Source organism: Misgurnus anguillicaudatus, chromosome 17, assembly GCF_027580225.2.
Source record: "Misgurnus anguillicaudatus chromosome 17, ASM2758022v2, whole genome shotgun sequence".
Taxonomy (NCBI): Eukaryota; Metazoa; Chordata; class Actinopteri; order Cypriniformes; family Cobitidae; genus Misgurnus; species Misgurnus anguillicaudatus.
This window is the reverse complement of record NC_073353.2, coordinates 37,316,240-37,342,922: the sequence shown is the minus strand read 5'-3', so window position 1 is coordinate 37,342,922 and position 26,683 is coordinate 37,316,240. Positions and strand designations below refer to the sequence as shown.

At 39.4% G+C, this 26,683-nt stretch overlaps 1 protein-coding gene across 14 annotated transcripts in view; it reads left to right on the top strand.

Moving 5' to 3' along the window:
- The window catches only part of tns1b (tensin 1b), a 282,589-nt gene that overhangs the window by 240,072 nt on the left and 15,834 nt on the right, over window positions 1-26,683 (top strand). For 9 of the 14 annotated variants that reach the window (XM_055215155.2, XM_055215150.2, XM_055215160.2 and 6 more), the window contains 12 exons: window positions 1,023-2,477; window positions 3,938-4,021; window positions 7,997-8,184; window positions 8,268-8,406; window positions 14,929-15,024; window positions 16,881-16,898; window positions 18,456-18,630; window positions 18,979-20,021; window positions 20,109-20,195; window positions 20,779-20,907; window positions 22,791-22,886; window positions 24,858-24,935. In XM_055215155.2, the coding sequence (XP_055071130.2) occupies window positions 1,023-2,477; window positions 3,938-4,021; window positions 7,997-8,184; window positions 8,268-8,406; window positions 14,929-15,024; window positions 16,881-16,898; window positions 18,456-18,630; window positions 18,979-20,021; window positions 20,109-20,195; window positions 20,779-20,907; window positions 22,791-22,886; window positions 24,858-24,935 (3,588 nt within the window). The remainder of the gene's footprint in view (window positions 1-1,022; window positions 2,478-3,937; window positions 4,022-7,996; window positions 8,185-8,267; window positions 8,407-14,928; window positions 15,025-16,880; window positions 16,899-18,455; window positions 18,631-18,978; window positions 20,022-20,108; window positions 20,196-20,778; window positions 20,908-22,790; window positions 22,887-24,857; window positions 24,936-26,683) is intronic. The other 5 variants (XM_055215166.2, XM_055215153.2, XM_055215157.2 and 2 more) reach the window with 4 other exon arrangements.

Genomic DNA, 26,683 nt, shown 5'->3' with positions numbered 1-26,683 from the left:
GGCGGTTCTTGGCCAGAAAACAGTTTCGAAGTGAGCCAGATTTACCAGACTGTGATGATATTTAAATTTCTAGCTACGTGAAACCAGAGAGCTCTAGTCTTACGTCTTGAGCTATTAGTGCTATAGAGTGTCAAAGAAACAGCGCGGTGGAGCACCGAGTTATGTCCACACTGTTCCCAGAACAGCGGCCCGACAGATCCTGCATTAAGACACCATGGGAAACTGTGCTTGAGTGTTTCGCTGAATGAATGACAGTTTGTTGCAGTCTGTGGTCTTGAGGTAGTCGCACACTCCTTAACATACCTAACAGAGCGTGTCTCGTTTTTGTTCCCGGATTGCGACGCGTTGTTGATATTTCAAGGCCATTTCGTAGGAATAGTAGCTTAGTGGTTTTGGAAGGTCACAAAACCATTACAGTGTGTTATTAAAATGCAAGACCACAGGGAAACAAGACCCTGATTGTTAAGAGCCAAATATAAATAGACACATATACACTCTAAAAAAGGGTGCATTATTTGTTTGTGTAAGTGTCCAAGCATGTGTGCCTGTGTGTAAATGTGGGGCTATAGGAAATGATGCTTTAATTCCGAGGAGAAAGGAAATGCCTCCGGTCTTTCCACTGGTGAGTCACTGTGTTGGACACTGGGGCAGAGTTCCTCTCATGAGAGATGCCAACTCACTCATTTTACAGAGGATGAGTTGCCATTCTGTGCATGTGTGAGTACACGTAAATGTACTTTTATCTGATTTTAAAAAGCTGCTGTGTCTCTGAAAGGTCTCTGTAGCCCGACAGTGTTTCCTGTAGATGAGAATTTAGCCTTCTCAGCAAGCCTTTTTTTAATCTTTAACATGCCTTTTGGAATGTGGTTTTCGCTTGTACAGTCAGCCAGTAATTTACATTTATGCATTAATGCAACACTTTTATCCAAAGAGACTTACAGTGCATTCATGCTATACATATTAATATTGTTCTACTACTATAAATGCTGATATAATCATCAGAATCTTTCTCTTTTCTACAGACGTCATTCACACACAAGGTCCCTTGGATGGTAGCCTCTACGCTAAAGTTCGGAAGAAAGACTCTTTGGAGGGAGGAGTCACAACCAATGGTCTTCCAGCCACTGCCGATCACTCTTTACCTGCTGTAGACCACACCCTACCCCCGGTGGACCACGCCTTGTCTGTCAGCAGTGACTCAGGCAACTCCACAGCATCCATCAAAACTGACCGCACCGATGAAGCCAGTCAGCAGCCGGCCTTGGTGAGTCAGCCGTCCTCCCAGCCCCTCAGCCCAGAGGAAAAACAGGAGCTGGATCAGTTGCTCAGTGGTTTGGAAGCACCAATGCATCGGACAGGTTACCAGAGCACCTCTGGGAGCGGAGGGGGTGGAGTCCTGCACCTTGTCCCCGCCCAGGTTCACGTGAATGGACATAACAACGTAGACAGAGAAACGGATATTCTCGACGATGACCTGCCTAACAGTCAAGAAGGAAACAGCGTGGACAGTCTTGGAACCCTGTCTTCATTCGAGGGCAGAGCTACTCCAGCTGACCTGTATTACCAATCGGAAACGGTCATTAATGGGCAAGATATGCCCTACTTGGAGAAGAGTGTCCATGTGAAAGTGCAACAGCCTAAAGTTCCTGTCCATGGCTCATTATCTGCCCAGGATAACTTGGGAGCTCCTAGTGGCTATGCCAGCCAGAACGGCAACATCTATCGATCGCAGTCATTTGGGGCAACCCTCGGCACAGATCAGAAATATATGCCTAAAGCTCCCGCTCGCACAACAAGCAGTAGGGATGCAGTGCAAAGAGGACTGAATGTGTGGCAGCAGTATGGAGTTCCAGAGGTGCCAGTTACAGATGGGGTCACCTTCAATCCTGTACTGCAATCGCACAGCCTGCCCGAGTTTCCCCACATGGCGTCACAGCAAGACATTGAGCAGTCCATTGAGGCACTCAACATGCTTATGTTGGATCTTGACCCGGCACTTACCCAAGTGCCCAAGTCCCACAGTGCCCCATCCGGGGAGGGGGGTGTAGTCACCACTCAGCCGTCTTTCGCTCAGAGCCAGACACGGCCTTCCTTCCAGGCTGATGCGGCCATTCACGAGCGTGGAATAGCTTCTTCGGTGGGATACCCTCTGGTCCATCAACACTTCTCATCTGCGTCCCCAGAGCCACAGCAGCCGGTCATCAACCAACAAAGACCCACAACCTTATCCCAGCATGCTTCCTTTCCCTCTGAGGCCGAGGCTTCTCACATGTCCCAGTCAACAGTGCCTTCATCCACCTTTGGAGTTCTCCAGCTGAAACCCCTAAACATCTACCCCTCCAGTACCACCTCACAGTCCCCTGAGCCCCTGGAGAGCCAGCGTAGCTACTCTGCCTCCTCATCTCCTCTGCCCAGAGATACCGAACAAGAAGATGGCAACTACAGATTAGAGGGTCTGGTAGCTCACCGTGTAGCTGGTAAGATCACTCTTAAAATTGTTTTTACAGATCTCACAGTCAATTGCATTATATATTTGGCAAAAATCCAAAGTGTAGCCACAGTGACTTATATACATTTACTCATTTACAGAAAATGAGTCATTCAGTTGAAGCTTTCATCAAAAACAACTTAAACTTGCTCAAGGCTACAGTGTTAATGATCAAACCCTGGAAGGTTATTGGCCAAGATTTTTAACTTTTATGTTATATCAACCACACAGATTTTATTGTATATTCAGAGATATATATGACGTGAAACAAGGTACTACAGTAAAGAAAGACGTCTCTACTTTTCTTGAGGGTTCGAGTCGAGCTTGTCTTTTATGTTTACAGCAGGGACTGTTTGGTGGAGGTTTTTATTTTGGCATTGACATTAGCGCTGTGAGATCACAAAGAAAGCTTTGTCCAAAGTGCTTCTGGCTTATGAATTAATATCAGGCCACATTTCTGCATTCTGGCCTGAGTTAAAACCGAACATTTGTACATTACATCTGGAGAGGTTCCCAACCAACTCAGGACTGTTATATAGCAACAGTTTTTTTCTCTTAACATTATCTGTTCGAAGTTTAAAACGATTTTCCTGGATGTCTTCATCTTTTTCCTTGCAATGTTTGTAGAGTTATGCGAGCATGTTGAATAGATGACCAAGCTTGTTTTGTGCATCGCTTATCTTTCTCAACGTTGTTTTTAAATTACAGATTCACACTCACCATTTTTTGGTTCCTCAAAAGCACTTTTTTAATCATAAGTTCTTCAAAGAACCATTTCACTCATTTTATAGTCTAAAGCACCTTTTTCCAATTCAAGGTTCCTCCATGAATGCCATACAGCCAAAATTTTTTTTTTTTACGCAATAATGTTTGCATAGCCATGTTCATAATATAACTTGATTTGAAAGAGGAAGCTGTGTCTTCGTAACCATCTCTTGTGTTTTTGCTCTTGACACAAGCTGATTGAAGACTCTTTATCTCATACTGGGCTTTGGTTATCAAGCCTGTGGTTATCTGGGATTAGTTAAACACTTTGTCTGCATTTACCATTTGCAACAGGAGACAGAGATAGGCAGAGATAACAGTCCATTTATCTTTACGACTGATGTTAAGGCAAACACATACCACATGCTAGGGCTGGGCAACGAATCAATTGATCGTAATATATATTTACAGTGATTTTTATGGTGATGAGCAATGTCATAGAGATTATAATGTGCTTTTATTGCATTGATTACACTTGCTATTAGCAATGTGCTGGCATAACAATTATTAATTTACCTTCTTTTTCCCTCTTTTTTTTTTTTTACATTTCTCATGATTATCCTGTTTGTGGAACGCTCGTCCCATCATCACATCCACCTTTTCATCCTCTTCCTCACCTTTCTCCTTTACTTCCTGCCCTGGTCCATCATTTTTCCTCTTCCTCATCCTCCCGCTGGTGTGTAGAGTACACCGCTCGTATCCGAGGCATCAGTGACCGTCCGGGTGTTCCTGTGCTCGGCCACCGGCGGCGTTCTATCTCCTTCAGTGGTTGGTCTATCTGCTGCTCTTTGCTGCCCACTGCCATAGCCTCATAACACCTTCGTGTGCACGTGCGCTTGTGTGATATCTCACTCTTTTCCTCTTCTCCAGTGCTTTTAACTGTGTTTACTGTGTTTTATTTAATAACCAATGTTTTTAGTCTTTACTGAATTTTACCCTACTAACTACTAACCTGCACTTGAACTTTCCACACCGCACGGTTAGTCCTAGAGTACAAGCTTAGGTTTGGTGCTTTTGTGCTGTGTGACCTCTACAAACAAATTGCATTTGTATTATGTGACGAGTTAAGGTTACGCAGCAGCAACACAAAGCCACATCTGTTTGGATCAACCGAGCCCATGTCACAAGATCTGTTCAAGGAACAATATGAGGGCGAGCAGACAGTACTCTTATTCAAAGACTCTCTCTTACCTCTGCTTTAGCATTTAGATAGAAAATGGTAATAAATCCACCCTGAGTCTGGAGACCATTATACAATCCTTATCAGCCACCAGGGAACATGTCTAGCACACAGACCGTCCTGTTTGGACCTGGCAGGCCATGGTCAGCAGCCAGGTGCCAGGATGAATGTTTGTATTTGACCTGAATGTGATCTATTCCAGCGTAAAGGAGGTGATGGGAGAAATTGAGGAGGATATTCTGATATCCGTCAGATATCTCATGTATCTTATATGGAATCCATTAGGTTTAGAAAAGAAAAATAGTTTTTTTGTTTGTTTAGAGTTATGATGGTAAAACAAGCAGAAGAAATTTTCTCTTTTCAGCAATATAATTACAATGATTTTAAAGGAACACGCCCACATTTGGGGAATTTAGCTTATTCACTTATCCCCCAGAGTTAGATAAGTCCATACATACCTTTCTCATCTCCGTGTGTGCTGTAACTCTGTCTTACGCAGCCCCCGCTAGCTTGGCTTGGCACAGGGACTGGAGGTGGGTGGCTCCAGCTAGCATACTGCTTCCAATAATTGACAAAATAACGCGAATATTTATGTGTTGTGATTCGTATAGTCACACTGTGTACAAAAAACAAGGTCATATGAGACAGACATCTTTTAACCATACTGGGAACTATATTCTCAGAAGGCGAAGCACTGCATCTTGGGCGGAGTGATTTGACAACTCTGACCGAACTCTCTGCTCCTCACCAGGGGGCTTCTCGGGTGCTGCGAGCAAATCACTCCGCCCAGTAGCAGTGCTTCGCCTTCTGAGAATATAGTTCCCAGTATGTATACTGTTAAAAGATGTCTGTGTTTCATATGACCTTGTTGTTTGTACACGGTGTGTCTATACAAATCATAACACATAAATAGAAAAATGTTCGCTTTATTTTGTCACTTATTGGGAGCAGTTTGCTAGCTGGAGCCATTCACTTTCAGTCTTTGTGCTAAGCTAAGCTAGCAGGGGCTGCGCCAGACAGAGTCACAGCACGCACGCAGATGAGAAAGGCATGCATGGACCCATCCAACTCTAGGGGACACGGCGAACAAGCCAAATTCCCAAAATGAGGGCGTGTTCCTTTAATAAATGATTTATTTATTTCTTTATTTTATTACCATTATGGTCAAAAGGGGTGGGCCAAAGCAAAGGAGCTTATGAGTGACCTCCCCCAAAATTAATAAAAGTTCTTAATTCATGTAAATATTGTACTGATTTAAATGCACTTTTAATTTGGCCATTACAATCATTTCATTAAGAATATGTCATTCGGCTATTTTTCGGCAATATATTGATATATGTACATAACATGTATTTAGGCAAATACTGTTATTTAGATCAGGGGTTCCCAAAGTTTTTCTTTTGTGACCCACTTTGATATAATATATATCAGGACCCACCAAAATATTTGTATTATTGTATGAATGAAACTACTTTAATTAAAATACTAAAATATTGTAAGATTTCAAAACCATTGCTAGTCATTATTTGGACTGTTTTGTGTTCTTTTTCGAGGGCGCATGATGCGAAGCTTTTCAAAACTTGTATTTAACCTGACATGTATGTGGCTCGTCATGTCAAAATATGTGTTTGGCACGTCTTGTGAACCTATGTTCATCAAGCGTCATGCCAAAGTGCGTGGCTGCTGAGGACGCTTCGGGTGGGTTTATGATAAAAGAGACACTCACATTTGCCATATACTTGTTTAATCTCATGTGTAATCAAAGTTCAGTGTTAAGTTAGTGTCTTGCGAGTATTTTGTGGACGTGAGCGTCTCTTTTATCATAAACCGTTTCGACGCCTGTGCGGCGGGCATGTATTTTGACATGATGCACAAAGCTTCACATGACGCAACGAAAACATATTTTGAATTTGCGCCCCTTGGAAAATAAATAAATATATATCAATAAGAGCCCAGATTAAATGTGAAGTCCTTCAATATTCTTTAAAATTCAGTCTAAAGTAAAACTTGGATGCTTTCAGTCACCAACATAATTTCCACAATTGCATTTGTGTTATTGCATAGTTTGGACGAGTTTATTAATATTCTGTTATGTGGAAAAATATATAAATAAAGAATGAGTGAGTGTGTCCAAACTTTTGGCCTGTACTGTATATATCCAATAGAAATTTAATTTTCCCATCTGTTTGCGTATGGTAGAGAAAACTTGTAAAAACAGCCATTGTAAGCTAGTAGATGTAAAGTGTTCCCTGATTGAAAGCAAATCTCACCCCCTTAAGCCATTTCAGAACAAATAGATAAAATACTGCATATATATTGAATATTGCCAAATCGCTGAAATCTATTGAGATTGAACTTTATTGCTATTTTTTACAGCACTGCTATGCCTGCATATCAGCCGAGTTGAAAAACATTGGACTCGCATCTCCCCCATCTTGGATCTATTAGCACTGTGTGGTCACCAAGGCAACAGGCCGGGGTTTGTCATGCACAGATGTAGAGGACTACTGCTGTGTACTACATCTGTTCTGGATGTTTCCTTTCCCGGTCTGTGTGAAGTGACACTGGGGCTGTTGCCCATATGATACTGCAGCACGCGCTGGATTCATATAAACTGCGGCGTCCCAGCCTGGCAGTTTTTTGCAATCTGTCTTTGATGTTGTCTTAGAAACAGAATAAGAGTCTGATCCAAGAATGTGACTGGATTGCAGATTGACTGTGAGAATCTTTTTGAAGACCCGCCCCTTTGTGACATCACACAAGGGGCCGTTCTGTTGTCAGAGCGTGTCACGTTTATGAACGAGGGCGCTGGCTTGTCTCCGGAGAGGAAGTGGTCATTCTCTCCACAGTTGATTTTTAGGTCACTTGAGGTCCTAATGGTCCGATCGTAGGGGCTCCGAGTTGCGGTCCGACCACACGGATCAGTGCTGGGCTGCACTCAGGGAGCTTGTAAATATTTTGCTCAGCCGTTGCCCGGTTTCCATAACACTCCTCTCTCTCCCACCAAAGTTTATTAATGGCTTTCTCTGTTTTAAACCAAGTGCACTTAAATAGGCCCAGAACTGTAGCTGTATGCGTTTGTGAAGAGGTAGAGCACACATGCATGCATTCATTTATAACACCAATAGAGACTATTGACAAGTAATGCATTAAAAATAACATGCATGCAAAACATGAATGGGTTGAATGAGACTTAATCTGTTAAATTACCCCTTTCTGCTCGATATTTGACTTGCCTGAAAGAGTAGACTTACACAAATCCTGTTTTACCCGCACCAGCAGCTCAGGATTTGGTGAAACTCAAGGCTTGGATGTTGATTCAGAAGTACACACTACTAAAAGAATGAATTTGCAGAATAATCCAGCTTTCTGAACTCAAGGCTTCTTGAATGAGAACATTGTTTGTCGTTTCAACAGGCTTTAATGTAGTAAGTGTTTGACTTCGATGCAGCTTTTGACTAAGAGCGAATTCTTTAGAGGTCATCGATAGTTTTTTTTAATCTCAAGTATGATGAGTGTTTTATAGGCCTAATAGTCACAATATCTGGCTTTGTTTTCGGCAGGAGTAGTCCAGTCTGGTGAAATGTCACCCAGTGACGCTTCGGCTCCCGGACGGCGTCGGACCGCCAGCGAGAGTCTGTCCCAAGAAGAGAGTCCGACCAGAGGAAGTTCAGTCCGCTCCCCCATCCGCTGCATCTCACCTGAGCTGGCCAATACAATCGCTCTGAATCCAGGGGGGCGGCCTAAGGAGGTAGACTTCACAAACACTTTTAAATCGCTTGATATTGTGATGGATATGTGTGTTTACATCTGTATGTTTATTCCTGTCTTTAGAAGCACATGCACAGCTACAGAGAAGCGTTTGAGGAAATGGATGGGGGGCCCGTCAGCCCCCCTCCGAGCTTCGGTGGTGAGGCTCTACCCCAAACCCCTGCCTTCCCTGTCTCGCCACAAACCCCTTACTTCAACCTGTGTAAGTTCTTCCCGCCCCTGAGGAGGAGGGTGCCATAGAGTTTTAGGAATACTGCCTATCCTTAAATTGGGATGGAAATCATAAAGAGTAACTGTGCTGGTCCGATAAAATGTTCTTTATCAATCCTTTTAAAGAAGTAGTTCACCCCAAAAAATGGTACCTTTTGACTTTTCATACTAGGAATAAAATTACTATGGTCAAGTCAATGGGGACCATTTTTGGGTGAACTACTCCCAAATAATAGATCCTAACCGAACCAGAGTTTATTGTTCACGAATCAGGTTGTAGTTGTTGTGCGGTTGTCCATGCATGCAACCAGCAAGTACAGCACTGTAATGGAGCTTTTCCATTGCATACTACCCCACGGTTTGGTTTGGGTTAGCTCACATCATTTTGGCTTGGTTAGCTTTTCCATCGAGTTTAGTAACACTTCAGAGTGGGAGGAATTAGGTGTGTCGTTATATTTGCGCTGCCTACTGCTGTCACATCATACAAATGAAAGCGTTGTTGTACATTCCCATACATTCATTTAACATTATCTTTTAGTTTGACACAAAATTAGAAATGGCCACCACAAATAGATGTTTGAACATCGTGTTTATCACTACATCTGTCTCACATGACAGTTTCTGTACAAACAACCGTGGCGTCGGTTGACGCGCTCCGCTGAGCCTCATTTAAATTGCATTTAAGCATATATGCGGACGTGCGCGTCGCGAATGTGCCGCCAAAAACTGCAAGTCTGAAAAAAACTGTTATGGTGTTCCTGATTCTCAACCTGTGGATGTTTTTATCGCTAAAAGGGAGTTTGGGAACTTATAGCAGAGCACAGATGACAACAGGTTTACTCGAGACAGCGCAAGCTAGCACGAAGGTAAAGCTAATCTTTTACATTATAGCGATGACACTGGTCATGACGATTCTCTCAGACCAATCAGTGAACTACAATGTTTTCACGTCACGTTTTGGTCTGGTCGCTGGCTCTGGTCGCTTGGAACCCCAACCGAGGTGATACTAAAAAAGTATAGGGTACTACGTACTGCACCTAGTGGAAAAGCCCCGAAAAGTAAGCTGACCCGACCCAAACCAAACTGTGGGGTACTATGCAATGGAAAAGCGCCATAAGAATTTTTGCTGTCTTTTTTGCAGTGTTTATCACACTTAGGGCCAATCTCATTTCTCTGTCTTACCCCTTCCCCTTTGTCTTCGTCTTCCCCTTGCCCCTTGAAACCGAGTAAAGGGGAAAGGGGTAAGACAGATCGTTCGTTTAAAAAATGAAACACCACTCGATTTACGTTTGCGTCACTTTCCCTTGCCGCTAACCGGCTGCTACGTAAACAGACAAGCGTTGACAAACAAAGAAGATGCCGTTGTCTCAGGTTGTGGTATCGATTGCCTGAGCGGAGCTCAACAAATAGCGCAAAACTTAGCTGCTAGCTAGCGCCTTAACTAGCGATTCAAAACAAAAACATTACAATTAAAACCGCTTGAAACATTTTATTAAAAGTATCATAAAACATGATGTGTGTCATAATATAATCTCAATTAAACTGCAGAAAATAACGTTACTTTCATTTGTGCGACTCCTTGACAGTTCGACGTTCATCAATAAAACGTCTTGATGCCGGCTCTCCTGAGAAATTCTTACGTTAATGTTTACCTCTCTCTTTCAAGTGTGGTCCTTATCACACTTCGTTTCAAGGGCTATGTATCCCTACGCCTTGGCCCTAGCCCTTGATCAAACTGAGAATTGAGACACCACTTCACCTTACATGAACGCGCAAAACCGAGGTGAAAGGGTAAGGGTAAGGGGTAAGACAGAGAAATGAGACGGACCCTTAAACTCGGACTGCAACTCACAACTCAAATGCATTTGTTTGCTACCGTGCTGTAGATTCAGAAAAGAAGTGCAGGAAACATTGTCGAAATGTAAATTCGTTTTTTTAAAGAGATTATAATCTTTAATGGATGTTGGTTCTTATATGTCACCCTATCTGTGAAATACAGGTTTAAGACATTTCTCCAATCTCAAGGTTATCAAAGTCATACATTCACAGAATGTTCTTTATATTAAAGGGGACATCGTTTTTTTCCATGTTTAAGTGTTATAAAAAGTTCAACCCAGTAACTTAGTTTTGGTAAACCATTCTCTGCAAGCATGTGAAAAAATAGCTCATTGAAATTTGGCTCCCCTTGTGATGTCAGAAGGGGATAATACCGCCCCTTAATCTGCACTATCCAACACGACACTGCCAATAAGTGCAGAGACCAGCTCATTTGCATTGCATATTTTTGCTCCCACCTACCTGGCAATTTTAACATGCTATAATAAATTATTTATATGGTATTTTGAGCTAAAACTTCACATACATACTGTGAGGGACACCAAAGATTTATTTGACATCTTAAAAAAGTCTTGTGAAATGTCCCCTTTAAATCCCAAAAATGACTTTAGCTGTGTTTTCACAGACAGGGTCACATATAAAACCAGACTGATGAGGTCAATCTGTTTGCTGTTTGGGCACGATTAACATTGTATAGATTATATAGGTGAGCTTTGCTTGTTTACAGTATACGCTATGTTTCATACTGAACACATCAGAACAGCGGGGAGGTTTTTTCTGCGCTTTTTAAAGAGTCTCCAGGGCTAACATTACATTAACACAGCGTCTATAAGCCAACATGAGGTCTGACTACACTTAAATTACAACCTGCCTCAGGATCTTTGTGTGAGCCGGTAGATATCATAAACATATGATGCTGTAGTTCATTCACGGGTAGTTGAGGTCAAGATTGTAACTTGTCTTTTGTGTGGCCTCATTTCGAGTGAAAACATACTTTGTGTTGGCTCATAGTCATCAGAACAGAAAGACCTCCATCTCACCTGCTTCCCAACAATTCCCAGCGTCTGTGGGCTGACAAATTGTCCATCCGTCAGCAGGTTTCTGGAGCGTGTTCGTTTCCACACTCATTGCATTTCAACGCAAGAGCAAGAACGTATACGCCAGTACTCTTAAGGACACACATGTGATCTTCATCAGACTTAATGTGTGGATGGATTTCTACTGTTAGCATTGTGTTTTATAACCTAATACCTCATATAAACTACAATCATTGCTTTTTCAATAGAAAGCATAATGGTCTAATGCAGGGGTGTCCAAAATTGGTCCTGGAGGGCCGGTGTCCTGCAAAGTTTAGATGAAACCTCTCTCAACACACCTGTCTGAAAGTTTGTAGTACTGTGCCGAGTAAGACCTTGATTAGCTGGATCATGTGCGTTCGATTGGAGCAAAACTCGGTAGCGACGCCGGCCATCCAGGAGCAGGATTGGACATCTCTGTTCTAAAGCATCTTTAAAGTATCAGACACACTACATTTCTTTTTTCTTCAGTTTTTTCGACCTTCGCAACACTTCTTCCCAGCAGACGCCTTATTTGAAACTGATTCAAATCATGCACCTGAGCTCGGACAACTTGCAAAGGAAAGTTTGTGATGCTATGATGAGCATCTACAGTAGATCTGTAGTCTTCTAGAGTTAACCCTGTAGATCTTGGGTAGCAGCAATTTACATTGGCCAAATTTGACCCCGTGGGTTCAATTTCAAATACATCAATTTCAACGTAGCTAACGCATCATCAAAAAGCTGATCGTCCTGTGAACATCACATTTGACCGCATAATGTTCTTTCAAATAAGCGTTCTGCGTGTTTTCCCCTTCGTTGGCTTCTTGGAAAGCAGGTGACACATACGGTCTCTTATTTTTGGATGTGGGGAGGTGAATAGTCGCTCACACGCACCGACTCTGGTAGCACATCTCTGTGGCTCCCTCCTCCAGCAGAGAATGCGAATCTGCCAAAGCTTCTCTGTATGAGCCTTTCCCTTCTCCTTGCGTCCCATACCGAGGCGCTTATGCTGCCAAACAAAGAATTGATTTGGATTCTTTGGTAAGTGGAGGATGCATGTACAGTCCTGATGTCAGCGATGATGTCATACTGGCCCTGCCGAAACGCAAGCATCTGCTCTGTCTTACCCAGCATGCATGTGGAGAGCAGCCCTGAAGAACACACATGCACACATACTTATAAATCCATCCAGGTGTTCCCGTACATCATATATACTGTATATATACAAGGAAACAAGTCAAGTAGACCCTGTTTGCTCGAGGGGGAACACATGTCCTGGTTACTGTAGTTTCTCGTTCGTGTCTAAGGGAGACATTTTGAAGAGATTTAACGTTGTTAAAGACAACCACTAGCTGGGTTTCAATTATTCAAAGTATAGCATAAGAAAAGCCAAATTTCTAATAAAAATCCCTTAATTCGGAAAAAGGTTTTTACGTTCGCTTGAGGTGGTTTTTGACTTTTGCGAAAAAGAATAAATGCGAATAATGGGAGATGGAAACGTATTTGACAAATAAGCGTAGCGAACATTAAACCCGCACGTGAATGATCATCTAGCTAGATCAACTGAAGTTGTCTTTCCCGTTTATGGGGCTCGACAGTGTCTCCATTTTCTAAGCATGCCTTGTTTTTTACTGTTGGTTACTAGGCTACCAACACCACCTCATTCGTTTGAACAACTTGATGGAAACGCATCTACCTACAAATTTGTTTGTTTTTATTTTTTTGCGAATTTTGAACGATTTGCTTTACGTTTTGATGGAAACCCAGCTACTAAAACAGTCCATTAGATTTTATATCCAACCAGGCTGGTGAAATTTTTTTGGACCAAATCGTAAATGTTTCCATTTGTTGTCCTAAAAAAAATTAAGTGAGTGATAACTATAGTAAACAGGATTTATTTTCCCCATGCCAAACCAGACCCCAAACACATTTGTCAGCTGTATCTATAGAGATTTTGGTAAGACTTTACATTAAGGTTCCATTTATTAACATTAACAGCAACCAAAAACTAACAATGAGCAAGATATGTTTTTATGTTTTGTTAAAGTTAGTTAATGAAAAAAATATAATTTATTATTGGTGCATTAACTAAAGTTGATTTTATAAACGTGTTATTAAATTGAAATTAACTGTTTTCCTGCCAGCGTTTAAAAAAAAGTTGCAAGCCAGCTTTCGCAAAAGTTTAATGCTTTTCAGAAAATATTCTTCTTTAAATATATAAACATACAAATAAAAGAACAAACCCTTTTATTACTTCTCAAATATGGGTAGGTTTCTTCAAAAAAACTAAATTTTGAGGAAAAAGCTGAGATTGTTGAATTTTTGTAAATGACTTTTGTTGGAGATCAGATTTAAAACGATGATCAAAACATTTAGTGAGTTTTTACTGTTTTTCGATCAGTGGTTGCTTCAGTGTTTAATAAGTTGGGTAAGAGCATCACCTAGTGCATAATAGCAGAAATACAGATTGCCGTAAAATATTTTCATTGACAGAGAAGCGTTTTCTCTTAATTGACGAGATAATTCGTCAATGGTGGGGAAAGAGTTAAAAAGAACTAAATGAAATTAAGTAGGAATGCACTTACAGTATATATTGGCCTATAATCGATAAAAGCTCGACATAATTTGAAACAAGAACTAAAACTACCAACAAAGCTATCGGTATATATTAGTAATGGTAGAAGTCATTCCAAGTGATCAAATATCGCTATCGGCACAGAAATTTGGTAGCGTTGCATCCCTAAAATGAAGTATTGTTCATTGATAGTTTCTGTTAACTAATTTAGCTAACGATCATAAACCAATGAAACATTACTATAAAGTGTTAAATATATATAACATTAGAGATATTTTTAGGAAGTCTTCCAGGTTGCTGTTCCACAGCTCTGTGGTCACATTATCTTTTATTTTCTTCATTATTTATGCATTCACATCAGTCTTGTGTTCCTGGGCACCATTTGTGTGTTTGTTGTTTTTTAAGTCACTTGTCCTGTTGTTCGTAGCACTGTACAGATTTACCTCAGGTCTTATTGTTTGTTTTAATGTTACGTTGAAAAATGTCTTTCGTTCAGATGTATCTGCATGATCTATCGTTTCTCATTCTTTCGCTGGGCGCTGGTTCAGCGAGTGTTAATTCACATTGTTCAATGTTTTAAAGAGGCACTTGCATGGCTGACCACAGAGCATGAGACATTTGCCCAATCCACTGCCATGTCGCATACTGAAATATCCATCTCAGTCTGCTGCCTTTATGTATTTAAACCACAGTGTTGTGCCATAGGAATCTTTAAAGGCTTGTGACCTCTAAGTTTGTTTTTATTGACAATATTAAAAAAGTCAAAGCCTTAAGGATTTATAGTGGTACACACAGATCTGTACTATGATGACAAAGACCAGAAACATGCTTTACGCAAATGCAAAAATGAGCCATAAGTATTTTGTAGAATCTCATAAGTGCCCCCTTGTGGCTGTACTAAGAATTGCATTGCATTATGATTATGACATTCATCACAAATCATGCTTGCATTTCTAAAAGTGTTGTATTTGCGTAAAGTTTGCTTCAGGGATGTTGTTCATAATGCTCAAAATAATAAATCCTCTTGTTTTCTGTGTTGCATTAGGTCGATCCCCTCCAGGATTGGCAAAAACACCACTGTCCTTTTTGGGCCTAAAGCCTCACAATCCTGCTGAGATACAGTTGAACCAGGCGGGCTCAGGTGAGACTACACATGTGAAAGCATGCAGACTCACACATGGTCTTTATGCAGATATCTAGGCACCGTATAGGAAGTCATATATCAAAATGACAGATCAGTTCTCCCACACTTCTTGTTTTCTCCTCTCTTGAGCTCTGAGCTCATAAATGTGTTTAAATGGATCAGTGATCTCCTTATATACTGTATGCAGTTATTATTTTACTGGGGTCTGTTTTTGTGTGTGTCAGATATGGAGCATGTATATATTCATATGAAAAACTTTATTACTAACTAAACAACATGTTGGTAAACTAAACTTAAACATTGATCACAGGTCCTTTAGTTTAGGGTAGAGCATTGCATTAGCAGCATAAAGGTTGTGTGTTCGATTCCTGGAAAGATACAATGATAAAATATGTAGCTTGAATGTGCCAAGACTCTCTGGAAAAAATGTCGCCCAATGCTGGCAACAACTCAGCCAACAGCGAAGAAACAAAATATAATTTGATGCAATGTGTTTCTTAAAGGAAGGGTGAATAAACATTTAGCTTTAAACAGGTCACATTTAACCCCAAATCCTACTTAAAGAAAGTGCAGCTTATATTAGATTTCTTTGCATACGAGTAATGTTTGGTGCCAACCCATATGACTATATATATATATTTTTTTTTTTTCAAATATAATGCAAAAAAATGGCAAAAAGTATGTGCTGAAATATCTTTTAAAATATGTTTACATACAATTTCTAAGCAATATATTTGTTGGCCATTTTTTGTATATTTTGACAAATATTTTTGAATAAATATATTTTAAAGCCTTTATATTCATGTTGCATTAGAAGTTAAACGTTGTATGTTTCAAACCTGTAAACATAACACGATTAAAAAAAAGGTTAAAATTAAATATATTTTCAACAGCAAAAATATACTTAAAATTTTATATTTTATACTTATACATTTTATAGCATATTCTTTTTATACAAAATTTTATATTTTGTTCCGAAAAAATAATTTTTTAGGCCATATGGGTTGTAAAATTTGAAATATAATTGTTGCCCCTGAAATATTATTTTGAAATGTTAATATATGAAGTTTAAAACTAAGATATTTTCGAATTCAAAAATGTATTTAATTAAGCTTTACTTTCTAAAAAAATGTATTTAGTATATATTTAAAACATATTTTTGGCCAGAGAATTGTATTTTTAGCCATATGGGGAAAATTTGCCTCTTTTGTAATACTTGCACAAAATTATTTATTCACTCTTAAGGGCCACAGGAGTAAATGGTGTCGTTTTTAAAGACTCAGTGGTAACAGGATCCCATGTAGTGTATTTTTTTTTAGTTTGGAATTGATTCTTGTGCTCTTGCACACGGCTGATTTTAGCATCATTCATTCCTGAGGGTGTTAATTTGAACCCTGCCAAAACACAAGAGCTTTTAGTACTCATACATATACAGCACACACACTATTATGAGGTGATGATGTCACATGGGGCTCTTTGTCTTTCTAAAGTTAGACTAAATGATGTCATGTGCTTATTGAAGATAAGAGATAGATCTTTTGTTATTTTAATCATTGCTGGAATTTGGACAAAGTTATTTTTAAGCTTTTTGTTCTCCTAATGTCAACATAAATGTTTTCACAATCCTTGTTGTTCCATTAAGAAGTTGAATAAGATGTTACATTTTGAAAAAAAACATTACAAAAACAAACATCCCTTCATTAATGAATCACACACAACACACGCATAATGTAGACAAGATTTTATTTCCTCGTCTTTTCATGCTCGTGTCACCAGTGCTCTCTTCTTGATCATGTTTAAAAATGAATGAATTTCTGTTTCTTATGACTTTGTTCTGCTGCTGTCTGATACAGAGAGCGAAGATGAGGAAGGTAAGAATATACAGTATCAGGGATGAAGACACAGTGTTACATCAAAGCCACCTTCGAAACTTTCTTGTGGGGTTTAAATCATTAAATCATTAATTTTTTACTATGTTCTTACCTTAACTTTACAAATTGGTGCATGCCTATCTTTTTTCAATGCGTGCACTTGATCTTTGTGCAGCGCGTTGTGAATGTGTTAGCATTTAGCCTAGCCCCCATTCATTCCTTAGGATCCAAACAGGGATGAATTTAGAAGCCACCAAACACTTCCATGTTTTCCCCATTTAAAGACTGTTACATGAGTAGTTACACATGTATGTATGGTGGCACAAAATAAAATGTGGAGCCGAGGTCGAAGTGCTGCAAACTAAGTGCTCTTCTGCCATACAACATAGTTCTCATTTTTTATCCGCCTAAAAATTGCCACATTTTATTTTGTGTCACCATACTTACTCGTGTAACAGTCTTTAAAAAGGGAAAACATGGAAGTGTTTGGTGGCTTCTAAATTCATCCCTGTTTGGATGAATTTGCAACGCCCTAATGCTACCTTCAGACCAGTCACGGTAGAGGCGTCAAGAGGGAGTGATTTCAATGTTAAGTCAATGTAAAGACGTGTTGACGCGCGTCTGGAGGTCTCGTGGCGCTAATGAGGCGTTCAGCGCGGCGCGGTAAATGCGATTCCGACTAGGCATCCGACTGCCGCGAATTGAGAAAAACCTGCCGCGTTAACCAATCAGGAGCTTGCTCTAGTAGTGACATGACTTCAGAAAGCGAGCGAAGTCGCAGAAGCCCCTCCCACAACGCGGATGTTTGCGTGAATGTCTCGATAACTAGAATCTCACGCATGAATGAAGCGAGTAAATTCAAAATGTTCAAGCATCAAACTAGACGTAGTAGACGCGAATTTGACCCCTCAAACGCGGCTGGTGTGAACCAACAGTGTGGAATGAGTGGGGCTGGGCTGAATGCTAGCACATTGGCGACGCGCTGTGCGGGGATTGAGTGCATGCATTGTAAAGAGATGACATGTATAAGTCTAAGTTGAGGTAAGAACATAGTAAAATATTGAAAAACGGTGGTGTTTTCCTTAAAATGCATCACAGATATCCTCCTTTGCACCTCATTTCATCGTGTCGGTCATGCACCATAAAGCATGTTCCACTTGTGTCCTTCATGATGGAGTAGCTTAAGCGAATGTCAAGTTTTTGTTTGATTTGGGCTCATATATCAGTTCCTTTTATTGAAAAAAAGCTTCTGTCTTCTTAAAGGGATAGTTCACTTTTTACAACATTATATCATCTTTTCAAACCTGTTTGACTTCACAAAAAGTAAAATTCTGGTTTTCAATATGATAAAAGATAATAGAATTAAATAAATACAGTAAAATAAAATTTAAACGCTGCTGGATTTTTAGTTTAAGGTATTGTAGATGAATGTTATGCCATAATTTCCATGTGCAGGTAGAAAATTCAGGGTTGTCTTGTTTCATGAATGCATTTGTTGTTGTGCTCATTGTCCATCTGTCTTGCACTCACAGATATGTCTCTTTGTCTTTTTGGCAGAGCCCCGTAGCTATGTGGAGTCTGTGGCCAAAGCCGCAGCAGGGGCAGGCGGTCCACCAGCTTCACCCATGTCCGTGACATATGACAGCGATAGCTTAGCTCGCCCCACCGCTGCGTCCCACGCCCTGAACTCACCACTTTCCTCCAGCAGTCCCATTCAGAGTCCTGATGCAGTGTATGTAACATTCACACACAAAAACTAAGTACATGTAAGATTACACTCTTAAAAATAAAAGCGCTACAAGGGTTTTTCACAGCAATGCCATAGAACACTGCTTTCCAATCCTGGGCTTCCGAGTACCCCCTCCCAAAATGTTTCCATATTTAAAACACCTGATACAACTCATCAGCCTCCTTCCATAATGGTTAACATGTCTCCCTAACAAGCTGATGAGTGTAAAACTTTTTGGGAGGGGGTACTCTAGGACCAGGATTGGGAAACACTGTATATCTCCAATAGCCAGATCCAGTCTAGTGCATATACAGTGTTATCGGACTTGTTCCCTTGTTTTCTGTTTTTCAGTGAAAGCACATTGGCCGATAGTGGGGTGGGGATGAATTCTCTATCTCAGCCTGCCATTGATACCTATCACTCCCAGCATCCCGAAAACATGTACCGAATGCCCACACCCTCCTACCCCACATCTCACAGCATGCTGGGTAGCTATATCACCCCTGATTTCAGCCCCTCCCTACCAGAGACTGTACAAAACATGGCCACGACAACCCAGCCAATCACCGGGAGCACTGCAACAAGACACTACGATCTCATGCCCGACGTGACATCCGGCCCTGGCTTTCAGCACCGAATAACCAATCAGGACAGCCCGGTTCTGGGCCGACAGCCAACCCCAGCTAACGGTCACCTGCCGGGAATTCCGGGTAGCCCCATGCAAGTGAGACACACAATGGTGTCCCAGGGAACACAGAGCAGTCCGATGATGTCTAGACAATACCCCGCCAACCAAGGGACTCCGGGTAGTCCGATCCTCAGCAGACAGCCGTCGGGTCAACAAGCTGTTCAGAGCAGCCCGGTTCTCAGCAGACAGCCGGCCATGATGATGCCCAGTCAAAGCAGCCCTGTGTTGGGCAGACAGCCGTCCATTACGCAGGGCAGTCAAGGCAGCCCTGTCCTGACCAGACAGTCCTCACTAACACATCAAGGCAGCCCTGTTTTAGGACATCACCCGTCGATAACGCAGGTGACCCAGGGCAGCCCCATTCTGGACAGGCACCCAATGTACAGCGGCTACAATACTCCGGACGAGAGACACGGAGCTCTGTCACGCCAAAGCAGCTCCTCTGGATACCAGCCGCCATCCACGCCTTCCTTCCCCGTCTCTCCGGCCGGATACATGGAGGGAGTGGGATTCAGACAAGGCAGCCCCGGCCCGCAACCTCAGCTTCCCGAGAAGAGACGCATGTCGAGCGGCGAACGCCCCAACGGAGGTTTGTCTTACGGGACGCTTAATGGGAAAATGTCTTCGCCGATGTCCAGCGGCGGCAGCACCCCAAGCGTCCATTTCTTTAACACGCTTCCTGATTTCTCCAAACTCAACATGTGTGGTAAGACCTGATGAAGATAAATAAAAGTGTGCCATTTGAACTGATATCAGTTTACAACTGGTTTACATCACGCTTTTTATATTCCAGATGGAAGTCCAGAGACCAGGATGAATGTAAAGTTTGTTCAGGACACATCGAAATTTTGGTATAAACCAGACATCTCCAGAGACCAAGGTAAGGGTTTGTTCAGGTTAATTTACCTGTAATGCTCATATTTCTCATGAACAGTGAAATGTAGCCACCCTGTATGAGGTCAATCGCTGTTGGTCTGCACATCTGGTCCTTCTTTGTGTACTTATTGAATTACATCATCTGTGCTGGAGATCTCTATAAATGCAAGCACATGCAGTGACATCACACGCCACTCGGCATATGTACTCAGTAAAACATCTGCACGTGTTGATTCATTAACTCGCTGTTACGATAACGAATAAACCTCCTTAACAAGGTTTTGCTTTTACTTGCTCCCTATCTGTGAACGCGATAAACTGCAGGGTAAGCTGTAGCAATTTGTTAACATATTAAAGCTCTGGATAATTTGTCCCAAAATTAAAATGATGTCATTAATTGTTCACACTTTGAAACGCATATGTCCTTTGTAGGCTTTGTAAAGGACAACATAGAAGTGCCATAAAAGCTGCGCAATTTATCTAAATGTTTCAGTTTGCTTTCAACAGAATGGGTTTGGAATGGCATAAGGAGGCGTAGATGTTTTTTTGCCGATTTGACTTCTGTATTTTTCTCCTCTTCGTTGTAGCGATCAACATGTTGAAGGATGAAGACCCTGGAGCTTTTGTTATCCGAGACAGTCATTCATTCAGAGGTGCCTACGGCTTGGCCATGAAAGTTGCTGCACCACCTCCAACTGTGCAGCCCACAAAGAAAGGTATGCGCCATGCGGGTAATGCAGATAATCATCTGCCAAATGTATTCCAGACAGAAGATCAGACTTACTGTGATTCATAATCCAACAACACACGATGAAATACATGCAATATTTACAGGCAAACATGACACAAAGACAGCGATTAACCTATGTATGTTCTACTATTGTACGGCTTTGTGAAATATTTTATTATGAAAGTAAATCATACTCTTTTTAAAAATAAAGGTGCTTCACGATGCCATATAAAACTGTTTTTAAGCTATATGGTTCCATAAAGAACATTTAATATGCAAAGAATCTTTCTATTTCACAAAAGTTTTTTTTTTTTGTAGTGGAAAGACTATAAATGGGTAAGAAATTCAAAAACTTTTAATTGAATGGTTCTTTAGGGAGCTGTTGCTGTTTTTACTGTAGCACCTTTATTTTTAAGAGTGTATTTGTGCAAAATGACCACTAAACCATAGATGTGCTTTCTAATAGCAATAGTTGGCTTTTTCCGACATAATAAATTATCTAAACAACAAAACAAACTCTTTCATGGTAATTTAAGACTCCTTGAATTCACATTGATGGTTTTTTATGCCATAATAACGGAAAATTATCCCATAACATATATTTTAGAAATAATAGTAAGGTAAAGTGTCACAAATATCCAAAATTATGCTGGAAATCATTGAAAAATAAATGCAATATATATTGTTTTATTGTTTTATTCATTCTCCTGTCTAAATGGTTGTTTACATTATAACGATAACTATAACAGTAGTTTTTAAGACAAATAGAAAATAGCGGAGTTCACACCACAACTATAACGATAAAGATACAATATCGTTGGGATCACTGTCTGAAAGTTTTTTTTTTTTTTACGGATGAACAATAAATCGAGAACTTCATGTGCATTTGAAAAGACAGATGACACGGTAAAGAAGCTCATTGCGCAGGTCTATAACATAAAATTATCTCAGGTATAAAGCGCTGATGCAGTTGCTGTGAAATTTACTACATAATGCTTTTTTTATATTTAAGGAAATATGCTATATTAGTTAATGTCAATAAAGGTAAATGATGATTTGTGCAAGTGCTGTGCAAGTGAGTAAATTAGCATAAAGTTATTGTTATCGTCCGGTGGTGTGGACGCTAATATTGTATTACTATCGTTTTAATATCGTTTTAACTCGAACTTTCATAAAGAAATTGATATGTAGAGTTTGAATTTCTCTGAAATTTTTTTATGGTTTTCAAAATCTCTTAATTTTAAACCTTTATCTAATAATGTGTGCATGAAATATTATTGCATTAAAAAAAGGTTTCCCAAACTGTTTACCCCCTAGTGGTTCGCGAGGGAATTGAATGAGGTTTATGAGTTGTTAAAAAACAATTAATTAATTACATTTACAGTAAATCATAAAATGTAAATAATTAAAAAATACTATAAAACACTTACTACCTCAAAAGATATATTTAACCTGTTTAATCTGAATGTCATGTGACCATTACACAACACTTCAATATGTCAGAGAACTCTTGCATAATGGACAGATGTTTCATGTATTAATAACAGACAATTACCAGATTATGGTCCAATAGCATGTAAAACACTATTGATGTAACTTTGAAATGGATGAAAAATAAATGTGTTTGAAGTTTAACATGCAAATGTGATATTCAATTATTGAGATATTTACGTAAAATCTCAGGGGTAACTTGCAAATAAATTATTTAGGTCAAGTATTTTTTAACAAGTTTAAAAAACCTGGCATAGCAGAGCCTTTTGCTTTTTATCAAAATAATGTACTTAAAAACGTTCAAAATATTTTAATACTTTATTAATCATTGTTGCAAATGATATTTCAATGTATTTACTTTGTCTTCCTTCATTTTAGCTGGAGACGTCACCAATGAGCTGGTGAGACATTTTCTAATTGAGACGAGTCCAAAAGGTGTGAGACTGAAGGGCTGCCCCAATGAACCGTACTTCGGTAAATTCCTTTTATATTCTCTTCCTAAACATTAAGCCACACCGCTCCCTTTAGCTTCAGTACATCAGCAATGGTGTTAAATATTGTGAAAGCCACTTTGTCAAGTTTCTAGAATAAATGCCTTTATGTCCCATTAAATCAAGCTCTCCATCTCGCTTCCAGAAGTCTGTGTAACATATGTAGTCCAAACGGCAATATGCAAGTTATTCAATGCAACTTTGAGGAGGTCCAGGCTCTAATATAGTGTCTGTTGACCACATTACATGGGGACTAGACAGGTTTCTGGATGTTGTCTTCGATGTTCATCATTTCATATCGAAAAAGAAAAATTGCGGGTCGGGCAGCTTTCAAAAGCCCTTAAATGTTCTGTTACGGTAACCATTACGTAAGTGTGAGATTGTTAGCAGAAGGCAACAAAAAATGATGTGTGAGAATGAAAGCAGGTGTGAGAGAAATTTGGCAGGACTTTCATCTTGTGGATGTTAATAAACGCAGAGTTTCGTGCTGCCTCCGGTCCTAAAGCAGAATCATGAACATGAACGTCTGCCAGGACACCTACTGCTTTAAGAAATCATTCACACACAAATTAATGTTTTTATTATTTACTCACCTGCATTTCATTCTAAAATCATTCAGTCTTTTCTTCACACAAATCAAATGCGGTCTTTAAAAACTGTGGTCACGTTTAGTTGTTTGATGGTGGTCAGTGATGTTAAATGTCCCTGATGCCAAATCTGACACTTCAATGTCAATCCACGTCATTTTCAAATAAAATGTAGTGATATGGACTAATTTAATGTCCCCATGAAATCAAAACTCATAATTCTTATTTTTTACCTTTACCTTTATTCTTTTTTTTAAAAAAGGTTGCCAGACACCGCCAGCATTTTTTATGATTTTCACAAAAGTTTAATGCCTTCCAGAAAAAAAAACTTCAGGAATTTTTACTGTTTTGAAATCCTTGGATGTTTTAGTGTTTTATAAGTTGTGTAAGAGTGCCACCTAGTAGATAATAGCGGAAATACAGATTGCTGTAAAAACTCGTCATTGGCAGCGAAGCGTTTTCTCTTAATTGACGAAATAACTTGTCAATGGCGGGGAAAGAGTTAATGGAATATTGTGGTGTTCATTATAAATAGTTTATCCGTCTAATTCATTATGTTTTTTTAATTCATGTGCCCTCATAAACTTAATCAAAATCTGAAAAGTTACTTTTGGTGATCCTTTACTGATGACATCAGCTTGGGCGGAGCATCTGTTAACCCCGCCCCCTCCAACTGCGAGCTCCATTTCTGAATGAAACGCCTACTTTCTATATCCAATCGGATCACAGTGGAAAACACTTTTATTCACTGCTATATAGAAATAAACAATCATTGTAGTCTTAAAAAATTCCACTTGTTCCACAGTAAACATGTAACGGGAGTGAATGATTGACATACTGGGTGAATTGTTAATTGTTATCTTTAAACCAACCTCTCATTTCCTGTTAATGCCGATAGTATCTGATTGCAGAAAGAAGGGAGTTTAGAAACTGATAATAACATCTAAACTGGAAACAAGGACTCCTTCCCCATCACAGCGGTACAAATCCTAGACTTGTTTTCTTTCTGTGCTGAGATAGCATTGTGGCTATTTATCATAGTGTCCAAACAAAGTCTCTCCCGTGTGGCGCTTTTCCTAATATAGTCAAATATTTGGAGCAAAGGTTTATTATACAGTACAAACTTGACTCCAGAGGTTTAACTACGTGCCAGTTTTATCATCCCGTGGTGCTGCATATGAGCACAGCGATCACCCGACCTTCACCAAATGTGGCTGGATTGACTAGCGTGTTATGGTTACCAGTCTGGGCATCAAAGTTTGAGCGCCATGGGATGATTATAAAGTAAAGTTTGCCCTCGTGTGATTGTTGCTCATAAATTTGATCGTCAATTTGTTTTCATTTTCTCTTTCTCTCTCTTTGTGTAGGCTGTTTGTCTGCGCTGGTTTACCAGCACTCCATCACTCCACTGGCTTTACCATGCAAACTCGCAATACCAACCAGAGGTGAGACACATTATCTCAGTATTGTATTGTACAGTAATGTAAAGTATGTTCCAAAACGCAATAATTCTATTTTGACTAATTTGGGTAAAACGTGTTTTCTATACCAAGAAAGTGACAAGATGAAAACCACTATTTTCTGTTACAAACTTTCACATAGCATCTTTAGGTTATAATAACATTACAAATTCAAATCCATAATTTAATTTTCAAAGATTTATTATAAAAACGTATTATTATTTTTTCCACAAAATGCAATAAATCCATGACAATTTTTTTTCCAAAATGCTATAAATCTATTGAATCAATGTATAAATGTGCATTCATCTTTGCCATGTTATATTCATTTAGTTGACTAGTGCTATACACTGATTTAAAAAATCAAAATTAATTGCATTAATCAAAACACTTACTTTGTCATATTAAGAACACTGTCATTGCTGCTCATCCTTCGGATGTCGTCGTCAGCTGTAAAATGTTTTAGTCCTGCTTTCGTTGACTTTGCATAAAATAATGGAAAGTTTTTCATAAGATCCCCTGGTGTCAGTGTGTTAGCATGACAGAAGCTTGATGAACTCTAAATCAGCACGAAATGACACATAATGTGTTTAAATTAACACATAATGTGTTAAAATTAACACATAATGTGTTAAATAGTTTAACACAAAGCAATGTGTTAAAATTAACACACCCTGGATGTGTTAATTTTAACACATTGCTTTGTGTTAAACTATTTAACACATTATGTGTTGTTTTTAACACATTAAGTGTCATTTAAGTTCATAAAAAATAAAAGGGACAACACAAGATGTGTTAAAACAACACAAAGTGTGTTGTTCCAAAAATAACACAGAGATGTGTTAAATTAAGGACAACACACTAGATGTGTTGTCCTTAACTAGACACAAGATGTGTTAATTTAACACATTCATTTTAAGAGTGTAATACTGACCTGATACAATACTAATTTTGGTGGTAACAATTTTGTTTTAAATGGCGTTTATCGCGTTTTTGAACCTAACTCTTCATATGTCCGGTTTGCCCGGCATGAGTAATGAAGAATATTTCCTGAGGTTTTTCATCTGGCCTATATCCTCAGTCAACTGCTAGATGCCATCCAGGTGTCAGAGGGCAGAAGACCCAAGACCTTTATGAGTGCATATCTGTCTTTCCACACAGAGTTTAACAGCCTGTTAGCCAGAAACACTCATTCATATTTAGGCATTCCAGGGTAGGCACATACTGATAAAATGATTGATACACTTTGGATAAAAGCATCCGCCAAATGCATAGATGTAAATGTAACTCTTTCTCAACCACACTCTTAAAAAAAAGGTTCTATATCAAACCAGAAATGGTTCTATCACCCGCTTCATATATGGAACCCCCAAATGGTTCAATATAGAACCACTTTAATGGGTTCATTAAAAAGAACCCCAAATGGTTCTTTGAATCAAAGTTAGATGGTTCTATTTAGAACCATTAAAGGTTCTTTATTATTATGAGTAATTTATTATTGATAAGAAATTATAACCGATCTAGAAAATTATAAAAGTTTACTATTTATTAATTGTATTATACAGAAATATAAATCTATAAAAATTACTTAAAATCACATCTCTTTATTCTGTATTAGACAGCAAAACTTTAGTTTACATTTAAAATGTCTCATTACATTCAACCATTTAGTTATTTAATTATTTACATTAAGCATTTTCACTTTTTAATAAACATACATACGTTTATATATA